We start from the raw sequence: 11,776 nt of genomic DNA on the forward strand, positions 1-11,776 counted from the left end.
ATTGGTACTCATAGGAACCTCAACTTCAAATCCTTCATGTAATACATTAGAACTTTCGAATGATCATAATTTATAGTAATTTAGGGAATCTTTTGGTCACTTGATAAGTTGATGTAACTGAAGTTTGAAACAAAAGCTAATTTCAAGTGAACATTGTTGTATTTTAAAGTTCTTCATAAATGGATACAATGGAATAAGTTGAAGGGTTGGTTTTCTCTTGCTGAAATATGGAGAATTTTTGTTTAGTTGTTTATAGTTTTCATTGTCTTGGAGGATAACTGAATGTTTAGTGAAGCTAATGTTATGTGCATTGGTTTTATGAAGGGGAGTTACAAAATAGAGTTGCTTAACTAGAAGAGAGTAATTGCAAACTAGCGATTCTCAAAGCTCGGAGAGATGCCGCAAAAGTGGCAGGCTTTCTTGTCTTAAATTTAGGGAACAAGCATGTTAGTAGTGACAAAGTCAAAGATAAAGTAAAGGATATACAAGATATGGAGACTACTCTTAAAGAATTAATGGTAGTGTAATTACCTTTCTTTCGAACACTTACCTTTGTAAATTAATCTTTCGTAGAGGGTAATCCATTCTAACTGATTTGAGCTCTGCAGGATCAAGCTTCTTGCCGGCTTGAAGAAATAAAAGGTCTTCATGAAGAGAGAGTACATATATTGCAGCAATTATCTAATTTGCAGGTCAATTTAATGTATAACTAGTCTTTTGTATGTGCTGGTTTTATTACTTTAAAATATCATTTCACTAATTGTAACTCTTCTCACAAATGGATAGAGCAAATTGAAGAATGTAGCATGTATTTCCTCTTCCCAAGCCTACCTCTTAGTGAGAGATCAAATAGAAAAATCAAAATCTGAAGTTATTGAGTATCAGGCTTCGTATGAGAAACTTCAGGTTGTAACTGGTCGGTAGTTTATTTATGCCTTTTATCTACCATTTTTTGCTAAGAAGTCATTCTGATGCTAACAATAATGTTTTCATTGGAGATTGTAGGCTGAGAAGGATATTCTTGTCTTAAAGGAAAGGGAACTCAGTGTTAAAAGTGATGTCATTGATTTCCTTTGTCTGCTGCAATTGAGAATTCAAAGATTTCAGATCTTAGGATAGAAATATAGAAGCAGTACGATGAGAGAAAGATGACTGAAACAAAGGTGGAAGATGCTTCAAGAGAACCTGGTTAGAAGAAACCTGAAGCTTTATTGCAAGCCAATGCCTCTCTTTATTCTTTAATTCTGATGGAAGAATTATTATTTAAGGAAGAAAAGAAATCATTGCAGAATTTAAAGCCTTGGTGTCTTCCTTTCCTGTGGAAATGGAAAACATGCAAGACCAATTGCGAAAACATAAAGAAACTGCTTCAGATGTTCATTCTTTGAGGGCTGATGTGCAATTTCTTTCTAGCATTCTTGACAGGAAGGTGAGCATGTTTTTCATGTGGTGAAATTATTGGATGTTATCATTGGGCTTGTGATGACTTTTGTGCATCAGGTGAAAGAGTGTGAAACTCTATTCGCTAGATTCACTGGTCAGGCTGCTGAGATACAGAAATTGCAAACCGTGGTATGTATTATGTTTTCAGATTTGTATCTTTTACATGGTCACTAGGTGGAGACTGGCCATCACTATTAATCTTTGGTTAATTGTATAAATGTCATGTCATATTAAATTTATCCTTCTAAGTTCTAAGTATGTACAATGGAAACTGGTTCTATGGTTTTATATTCATTGATTCTTTTCAGTTGTGCAAAAAATTTGCCAAGTCTATGATGTTGTTTAAAACATCATTATTATGATGTTGAAGCTTGACAAGGATTTATAAAGTTAACTTATGTCCCCTTCTGCTAGTGTAGCGCCTCATTACACTGAAACTTTGCTTAATGGGACTAAGTTCAATTCCAGCCATTATAGAGGATTCCTTTCAAGTTTAAGCTTGGCCAAGGTATTAATTATCAACTAGTGTTTGTGGTATTGTATTTTTTTTTTCTTTTAACTTATAAGTATAAAATTGTATTATGTAAACTACTTTATATAATACCGAAAAAGTATTATTATAAAGTATACTATAATTTATAAAGACATGTTAAACATTCAAGTATTCCATGCCAATCTGATTCGTTTTGTTTATGAATGTCCTAAAGTTGTGCCTAAAATATAGCTACTTATTTGAATATTTGTGGAAAAGGATAATGCTGCTTATTTGATACAATGAAAGACCACATTTCGAATCTCTTTGTAAGCTCTTAACAAGTTTTTCTTAAGCTATTTTTGCAGCTGATGTTACTGATTAAGGTTCACTAATTGATTATCATATCTAGTATCAAGAAATACTGCAATAAACTTAAGTTCTACCATTATGTAGTTATGTGTAATAAGGATTTAAGTTTGATTTCTCTAGTTTGGTAAGTTTTAACATTAGTTATATGTAATATGGTTCAAATGGGTAGGTTTAATTGTTGTATATCTTTTGCTCTTTTCAATCAACTTACTCAAATTATGCTCTGTTTTATAGAGTGATAGTAGAAAGTCTATATAAATACATGGCCATGCTCTTTATTTAATCCCAGCTGAAGAAAGAACAATTTTGTGAGGTATTTGTTTTTTTTTCTAATTTACTATTTTTATCGTTTAATTTTCTTGTATCTTTTTTCTTCTTATTTACTATTTTGTTTTAGCAAGGATATATAATGGAATTTGGATTGGAAAATCTGCAGGGATCATGACGAGGCGACCTTTGGTCTTGCAGCTTGACAAGACAAACGAGGGAGCTCATAAATACGCCGAGTTTCTTCACCTTTGGCCTCTGACGCTCTCGAACCAAAAGATGAAGCTACCAGTTCTGGTAGTCTTTCTTTTCAGTTTATTCTTATATCTTTGGTATTTTAGGGCTCTTTTGTTGTAGCTTCTGTTTTATTTTGGATATTTGTATGTGGGTTTTGCTGTTAATTGATTTGGGTTTACCTTGAAATTTCTATGTTCTGTTTTCAATTGGGATAGTCAGTAATATTTCTTATTGTATCATTAATACTTTTGTTTACTTCCATAGGTTAGTAGTTTACTAGTTTTGTTGCTACTCTTCTTTTCATTTAATGAATAAGCTAACATGGATACTAATATTAATTAATTTTATTTTGTTTTGGATAATATGAAGCAACTTAGTTGGCAACAACTTCACAATTGAAAGCTCAAACACGAGTGTGTCTCCAAGAAAACTCCTACATCGAGAGCTCCATCGCACCCAGAAAAAAATCGGCCCCAACCCCACTTCGTGAACTCCTGGAAGGTATTGAATTTATTTATTTAGTTTTTCCCCTTATCTTGTCTCATTAGTTCTCAGGCAAACTTCAATTAACTTTTTTAAATTGTTCATGGATTAGCAAATAATTCAATTGTAAGGTGCATACTGCATACCTAGACTTTAAAAGTGTATACTATAGACATTCGTTTTGCATTAAAAAATAGCATTACAGAACTTTTTATGATCTGCTGTTGGCTGTGGTTTTTCGCTATTGTGGATATACCCGGGTCTCCATTGCCTTTGTTTTTTTATGCACTAACATTCTAAATTTGGCCCTTTTGACTTTCAAGTGTCTCATTTTACCATTCTAATAATGTTTTAGCCCCTTATTTTATTGTTGACAAAAAAATTTTTGGTCTCTGGTAGTAAAACCATACATTTGAAGGTCTTGAGGCCAAAATGAGATTCTAATTCTATTGTTTGAGGGCCGAATAAATACTCTCTTTAAAAAAATGTAAAGTGAAGAAGTTAAATAGTGTAATTCAAAGATGATGACAAAAGTTGAATTGATAAATTGTAGTGGAATAAGTGAAAATTCATATTTTTGTCATACTTACAGTATAATAAAAGGCCATGTGACCTTTGTCAAAAAAAATTATGATAAAATGTAAATAATAATATAGCAAAGTATATGAAGTGAAGCAATATATGCCTAGCAACAAAAATATTCTCTTATACAACAAATAACAGGGCCTCAATGTTATCCAGATTTCCGGATAGCGTTTAGATGGATAGCCTCGGGGAACAAGAATTATCAAAGTCTTTCACGATAGGAGACCAGAGCTCGTGGATGGACAGAAAGGCTCCGCCTCTCCCGTTTAGTGTCCAGCATACTCTTTCCAGCAATCGCGACCCAGAAGCTCGTCAATTCTCCCGGAATCCCGAAGGGATATCCTTCGGGGAAGGTCCTTCTAGGAAAAGCTCTTCGGGTTATCTTCACGGATACAGTTTCGTGCCTCGCACGGAAGAAGACCTGTCGGGCGTGTCAGGCGGGATCCTGTGTCAGGTGAGTATCATTCCAACTATGCCTCCTCCATGACTCGACCGCTTGGTCTTCTTCCGTGCGAGGCACGGAACTGTATCCGCGAAGATAACCCGAAGAGCTTCTCCTGGAAGGACCTTCCCCGAAGGATATCCCTTCTCGGTCGCGATTGCTGGAAAGAGTATGCTGGACACTAAACGGGAGAGGCGGAGCCTTTCTGTCCATCCGCGAGCTCTGGTCTCCTATCGTGAAAGACTTTGATAATTCTGGTTCCCCGAGGCTATCCATCTAAACGCTATCCGGAAATCTGGATAACATTTACCCCCCAAGGTCACGGGGCTTGAGAGGTCCGGGAGCTTGTATAGTCCTCCGAGTGTTCTGGTCTCTAGATTAGGCGAGGGGTCACCTCCTGCGTTCCTGGAAGGGTTCCTTTTTCCCTCCTGAGTGTCAGTACAAAAAAAAGGAAATTTCTTCTGTTTGAACTCAAGTACTCAAGTGTGGCAAGGGCCACGCGTCATGCAGGGAATGGCTCTGTGACCAAGACCTGTGCGTGAGGAGACTGGCTGAGTGTACGTGCGTCAGGCGTCTGAGTAGTGATTTGACGGTATTTAATGGTGCACTGGGCCCGAGATGGTATAACGATGGGAAATAAATACTTTATTCCCATCCGAGGAGTCTTAAATGGGACCGGCGCTTCATCCCCAACCGTTGGATTTGATGCATGCGGTATGGGAAGATCAGGACCGTCCATTTGTGGAATTCGAAACGATTTTGTTCTTGCTATAAAAACGAGGGAACTGACCTTTCTTCCTCTTTACGCTTTCAAATTCTCGAGCTTTCAGATTCTCAGATTCCCAAATCTTCGAACTCTCAAGCTTCCAAGCTTCCTTTCCTTCGAATTCGCCACTTCTTTTGGTAAGGAATCCAGAAACTTTTCTTTCGATTAGGCAGTAGGTTTGATCGCCAAAGTTCTAGGTTTGAATCATTGCTTGTCTTTGCAGCCTTTACTTCACGCGTTCGTGCGGTGTAGTGACCCGGTTACTCCATCAATCTTCAACTACTCGAATACCAGTAAGTATTTTTACTTTGCTTTTTCCTTCTAAACCTCAGATTGTTGGTAGTTGTTAGGGTTGAGTTTTTAGCCGGTGTCATCTTTATGCATGCGTGAATAGGGCTTCGATAGGCATGTGACTGATGCGAGTCAATAAGTCATTTCTTTGCATGCTTTGACGATTTGCTTTTGGAAAGTTGTTTCTCGTCTGCTTGTGTAATTCTGGTTTGTTATTTTAGGGCATAAGCGTGAACGCCTTTAGGGTGTCTTCCCCTGGGAAAACACTTCTCTCGGCGGGCTTAGGCTCGAAGTTTGAATCTGGTTCCTTGCTGTCCTCCGGGTGGCATGGTGCCAGCCCCTCGGCAAGCTCGGTGGGAGCCTCTCCAAGCAGTTTTCGGGGAGGGTCTCTCCGACGCCTTTAATACCGTTAGGGTATGGCAAGGGTGCTGACTGCTTGGAGTGTTTTCTTCTTTGTTTCTTTTGCTCAGTGACGAGCACCTCAAAGGAACAAGTCATCGCTGTGGTAGAGGCTGAATCTGCCCAGGAGCAAGGTTCCCCTGTTGCCGGCGCAAAGGGGAAAGCAAAAACTAAGGTGGCCTCGGCTAGCCCACCGACTATCAACAGTTCCATCTGGGAGATGGACCAGAAGCCGAACCTGCTTAGGAACTACGGCATGTTGGAGCTGTATTCCTCAGAGGCAGGTCTGAAGAACATCCCAGGCCTGATGTGGCACCGCCTGTCGGTGCTGGGTGAGTCTGCCAGTCAGAGTCACGAGGGTTTTGGTGCCTAGAGTTGGGCACACATAGTGTGTGGGGCACACTTGCCCCTAAGAAGTTATTTTGCCAACTTCTGCGTGAAGGCGGGGATTGCTCCCTTCCAGTTGATTCCCCCCAGCTACAAGCTTCTAGCGGGGTGGTATATCTTTTGCAAGTCCAGGAACCTGGAGGCCCCTACCCCAGAGGAGGTGCTATACTTCTATGGGCTGAAGTCTCAGCCCATGAGAGGTCATGCAGACAAAGTGGGGTTTTATAGGCTGGAGAGGTATCCGGACGTGATGTGCCCCACATGTCATACCGCGAGGGTTCCAGATCTCCGGGAGTACTGGTTCTTGACGACTGGCTTCCCATTGAAGAGGGTGTCAGCTCTATCTTTGGACTTCAAAGTCCCTGGTAAGTGCTCCTTCCTCTCTTTTTTAACTTTGTTTCTTTACGTTTGGTTTGCCTTTCGGGAGGATCTCTAACACTCGCGTTTGGATTTTACAGAAGCCGTCCCGCGGACACCTCGCTGTGCGGAGATGATAAGGAGGTCAAACTTCTACGAGGGGCTCTCGGAGGAAGAGCTGAAGGTGGAAGGACTTGTGACCACTAAATCTTTGAGGGAGTATAGGCTACTTGCCTCTTTCCAAAATATTGAGCCAGTGAGTGGCAGGGGGCAAAGTCAGGTGTCAGCTGACGTCCGGGAGCAGATTGCCCTGAAGCTATCCAAGGTGATCTGCCAGGTGGCCCAGGACGAGAATAATTTATCCCCCAGTTGGGAGGAGAGGTTCCCTGACCCCCAGTCGGAGGAAGAAGAAATCGAGGCTCGCCACGCTGCAGCTTATCCCAATGAAGGGACTCCGGGAGCTGGTACCTCCGGGAGAGATAAGACTAGTTTTCGATTGATCCACACCCCCAGCCTGTCTGAGGTTTCCCGGACTTCTCAGGTGGGGTTCGATCCCCGCTTCCTTAGGCTAGATCCGCGTAGGATACCCTTTGACAGATATTGCGATAGGGTAGATGAGCTCCTCGGGTGTTTGAGTGACGGTAGTCTGCCAGAAGGTGTCACCATTGTTGATCCTTCTTCCCTCAGCATGTCATTCCCAGACTTCAAGGAGTACGGGAGCTTCCTGGAGCAGGAAGCGGTGTCTTGTTTTGCTCGGGGAAGGCCATCCACGTTTCTCGTGCATGGTCGTCCCTTTCAAACTTTTTTCTTTTTTGTTTCTTGTTCCCTGCTGGTGGACTTGTTTGTGTCTTATGTTGTTGCTTGTTTTGTTTTTTGCTTATCTTTTTTCACATTACTTGCCGATTGGTTAACCTTGCTTCGTACATTTCTTACAGAACATCCTGAAGCAAAGATGTTGGGGAGATCTACCTCACTTATCAAGAAGGCCGCCACCAGCCAAGACCCATCCAAGGGGAAAAGACGAAAGGCCGGAGCTGGTAGGGGAGGTAAATCTGCCACACCCAAGAAGACAAGTGGCGAGGCGCAAGGGTCTCCGGTGGTGGAGAGGTCAATCATGCCCGTGGTGGAGAAGCCTCCTGTCAAGGGGCCTTCCGAGAACATGGTGGTCTCGAGCAGTAGCAGCGATGGGGAAGGTCTTGTGTTCCCCGCGAAGAAGGCCGGGGTGAGCAAGCGCCCCGGAGGAGAGGCTGAGGGCAAAAAGAAGAAACGCCTTAGACATTCTTCTCCCGGAGGTGATGGAGACCTCCGGGCTGCACGCAGTCCCCACCAGACTACCACCACCCAGCAGCAAACACAACTCCAACAGCAAAAGCAACAGCAACAACAACAACAACCACAAAGACAATCTACACAGCCACAGCAGCAGCAAAAGCAACAGCAACATCAGCAGCAACAACAAACCGGGGCGGTAGTGTCTTCGCTACCGTCCCTAATACCCCATCTACTTCCTCCTCCAGTCCAAAGGGAGTCCACCCTTTCGGGGTCTCCTTCTTCTTCTTCTCTTCCACTTTCTCAACAAACAAGCCTTCCTCAGCCTGGCCTGAAGTTCCACTTCCCTCAGAAACCAACCCGTTTCCCCGCTGCCCTCCTGGAGGGTGTAAGATGGGCTGATAATTTTTTGAAGAGGCGGTTGGAGGCCGAGAAGGCTGTTACTCAGGGAAGGGCAGACAACCTGTCTACCGTGAAGAGAGCTGAGCTGGCAGAGGGGGTGAGATCCCTTCACCCGGCTGGAGCGGTTTTGGATGGCCCAGCCTTGGAGAAGAGGCTGGTGCCTAGGCTCGGACGTGCATTGGCGCCGTTCGGAGCGGAGATGATGGAGGACATGGCCCTGAGCTTGTGCGAGCTCAATTCTGAGAAATGGGCCATCAGTAGCAGTAAGGACCCGCTGTTGCTGACACATGCCGTAAAGCAGCAACTTTCTGGGGTAAGCTGTCAGTTGTTATGTTCTGAGATCAATTGTCTTAGTACATTTGGTTCTGCTTAACTCATTCTGTTGTCTTTCCTCGCAGGCCTCTCTCATCGCGGAACGCTCGTTCCGGGAGGTGGGTGCAGTTCTGGTTCAGCTGGAGGAGAGCCAGGTGGCTCGCCAGGCCTTGGAGGCGGAGAAGCAGAAACTGACTCAACAGGTCGAGAGCATAAAGGGGGAGGCTGTGGAGAAGATTAACCAGGCCCGGCGCACGGCTGAAGAAGAGGCGGACAAGAAATATCTTGCCAAATATCAAGAGTACCGGGCCAGCGCGGAGAATGAGTTCAAGTAGCGGTCGGATGACTTGAAGGCCAAGAACTCCAAGCTCCAGGAAGAGCTATCCCAGGCCAGGGGGGAGAAGGACACCCTGGATGCCCGCTTGCAATTGAAAAACAATCTCCTCCTTAAGCAGAACGAGGAATACGCCATTCTTTAGAATAATCTGTACGAGGAGGAGCAAGATCACAAGAGGAGCAAGGATCTCGCGTCTATGCAGGAGTTGGGACTCGCTGAGAAGGATAAACAGATTGGAGCTTTGTAATTCACTATTAGGGGACATGTGACTGAGAAGCAATCCTTGCTGGATAAAAATAAGGTGCAACGCAAGGAGATTGATTCCCTTAAGGGAGAGCGGGATGCATCCAAGGCCGAGCTGGAAAAACTGAGGGCTCAATTGGCTGTCGCGGAGGCAAAGCTGGCGACCTCTGAGGCAGAGCACTTGAAGGAGAAGGAAGATGCCGAGGTGGTGCTGAATAAAATGATTAATCTATCTCGCGTGGTCCTCATGCACCAACTTTGGAAAATAAACCCGGAGGTAGTAGGCTACCTGGGAGAGGACGCTGCCGCCATGAGGGAAAAGATACAGGCGTGGGATCAAAGCCCAGAGGTGTACGTCCAGACTTATAACATCGACGAGCCTGCTGGAGTCCCTGAGGCAGAAGATCCCGAAGAGGCGGGGACCTCTGAACTTGCCATTGATGACGTTCCATCTTCCAATGAGCTGACTCCGCCAGCCCCAGTTGAAATCGCTATCTCCGAGACCCCGGTCGTGGAAGCCGCTGCCACCCCCAGTGCTTGAAGGGGTCTTATTCTTTGTGTAATAATAATTTTTTTTTTCTTTATTTTCCTTTGGGGCGAAGCTCCCTGTACTCTTTTTTTTTTAATTGCGGGAATTACAGATGTCCGGTCCGCAGGGCCTTCATTGTCATAATTGTAGACTTCTTCTTTCCTTTCCTGCTGAGTTCCTTGTTTAATTTTGTGCTTAGGGTAGAGACTTTTATACGATAGAAATTGCTGTAGGGGCGCATGAGGTTTAGGTTCCAACGGCCAGAACCTATGCATTTCTAACTTAAAGCTCCAACGGCTTATGTCTTTTCCCACGTAGTTTCTAGGTTACGGAGGGTTCCTGGTTCCAACGACCAGACTCCCTCTTTCATCGTACTCAGCTTTCCTAAGGTAAATAGCCAATCCCGGGACTTGTAGTTATACCGTTCGCTGGGATGGCTAAGGAGACCCGTTGCATCTTCCCATCGTGATCTTTACAAAGCTTACGAGGCCAACACTTAATACGATTCCGCGGGATGGTGCCGGAACGGGAGTTCTTTTGGTGCGCGTTGCTAGACTTAGGGCTAGATCTTTGCGAAGCAAAACTAACTGTCGTTGCGGACCTCACGGTGGCCGACTTCAGGGACTTGGCATGAAGCCTTACGAGGCAAAGTTCGTTGCGGTCGAGGAAATCGTCACGCCTACCATGTGCAATCCTGGAGCAGGGGCTTTGCGAAGCAAGGCCTGCTGTAATTGGGGGATCGATTATATTTGCTCCCAGAGCTGAAGCTTGCGAAGCGAAGTTTGCAGTGGTCGAGTAGCTCGCCATGCATTTTTTTTTGTGAGACCCGGAGCTAAAGCCTGCGAAGCAAAGCTTTCAGCGGTCGCGGATCTTGCCATCTTTCGCCTTGCGGGACCCGGAGCTGGAGCTTGCGAAGTAAAGCTCTCAGCAGTCGCGGATCTTGTCATGCATTACTTTATGAGACCCGGAGCTGAAGCTTGCGAAGCAAAGCTTTCAGTGGACGCGTAGTATTCTGCGAAGGACTTGTCAGGAAGTTGGGGGTGTTTCGGCATGGCTCTCTGAATGTGCCCCAACCTCCAGTCTTGTTCATCGCTGGGCTACACAGGAGATAATTTTCATGATGCATAATGGCAGATATTTTCATGGCAATTTTCACATAACCACATAATGCACACATGACACGTAATGCAAATATGTTCATGGCAACAAATCAACCTAAGCTTAATCAATTTTAAAAATTTCAAACACAATGCTTTATGTTTTGTTCAAGGGGCTTATGGCTATGCCTTAGCCATGTATACCCCCCCAAGTGAGCGTGGGGTCCGGACGTCTCCGGACCGCGTGGTCACTTGTTAAAACGCAGCTTGGAACAAAGGGATAAAAAATGCAGTAAAAGCGGAGTGAAACTCTCCGTGTTTTATTAAATTAGCCTGTTAGGCATGTGTTTTACAGCTGGGAGGACTATCTCCATATTTTACATTTTTGCTACGTCCACCAAGGACTTTCGACTAGATAGTCCGGGGCTTAATGATAGTAACGGTGGAGGTGCTCCGCGTTCCAGGCGCGCGGGACTTTAGATCCGTCGAGTCTCTTTAAGTGATACGTCCCATGGCCCACTTTTTCTTGGACTTCATAGGGGCCTTCCTAGTTGGGTCCGAGGACTCCCACTCCCGGATCCTGCGTTGCAGGAAATACTCTCCGTAGGACAAGGTCCCCAACTTCGAATGTACGGCTCTTGACTCTTGAGTTGAAGTGTCGGGCTATCTTGCCTTGGTACATTTTGAGTTGAACCTGTTACTGCTCCTGGAGCTCTTCGATCATGTCCAGGGACTCCTGGAGAAGGGCGTGGTTCTGGGTAGGGTCGTAGGTGTCCTGCCTGTGAGAGGTGATCATAGTTTCTACTCGGATGACGGCCTCGCAACCGAAGGTCATGGAGTAAGGTGTGTGCCCTGTCGAAGTTCTCTCTGTTGTGCGATAGGCCCAAAGTACTCGTGGGAGCTCTTCCGGCTAGTGAGCCTTGCATGCTTGGAGTTTTTTCTTCAACGTGGTCTTTAAAATTTTGTTCACTGCCTCCACTTGCCCATTGGCTTGAGGTCTGGCGACTGCGGAAAAGCTTTTGATGATTCCATGCGAAGCACAGAAGTTTGTGAAATGTTCACTATCAAATTGCTTCCCGTTGTCGG

At 44.5% G+C, this 11,776-nt stretch overlaps 1 protein-coding gene across 1 annotated transcript; it reads left to right on the forward strand.

Moving 5' to 3' along the window:
* Positions 1 to 800: 800 nt before the first annotated feature.
* Positions 801 to 1,751, forward strand: LOC133811495 (E3 ubiquitin-protein ligase BRE1-like 1). Its single transcript, XM_062246176.1, has 4 exons — positions 801 to 906; positions 1,006 to 1,188; positions 1,269 to 1,429; positions 1,501 to 1,751. The coding sequence occupies exons 2-4, from the start codon at positions 1,149 to 1,151 to the stop codon at positions 1,615 to 1,617; spliced, it is 318 nt and encodes a 105-aa protein (XP_062102160.1). The 5' UTR covers positions 801 to 906; positions 1,006 to 1,148; the 3' UTR covers positions 1,618 to 1,751.
* The last annotated feature ends 10,025 nt before the right edge of the window (positions 1,752 to 11,776 follow it).

This window comes from Humulus lupulus, unplaced genomic scaffold (genome assembly GCF_963169125.1).
Source record: "Humulus lupulus unplaced genomic scaffold, drHumLupu1.1 SCAFFOLD_159, whole genome shotgun sequence".
Taxonomy (NCBI): domain Eukaryota; kingdom Viridiplantae; phylum Streptophyta; class Magnoliopsida; order Rosales; family Cannabaceae; genus Humulus; species Humulus lupulus.

What these genes read in the sequence shown, in the direction of transcription:
- LOC133811495 (XM_062246176.1), top strand. Translation starts at nt 1,149, where the DNA reads ATGACTGAAACAAAGGTGGAAGATGCTTCAAGAGAACCTG. An exon ending in AGATGCTTCAAGAGAACCTG is followed by an intron (nt 1,189 to 1,268) that starts GTTAGAAGAAAC and finishes TTATTATTTAAG; the next exon opens with GAAGAAAAGAAATCATTGCA. An exon ending in CTAGCATTCTTGACAGGAAG is followed by an intron (nt 1,430 to 1,500) that starts GTGAGCATGTTT and finishes TTTGTGCATCAG; the next exon opens with GTGAAAGAGTGTGAAACTCT.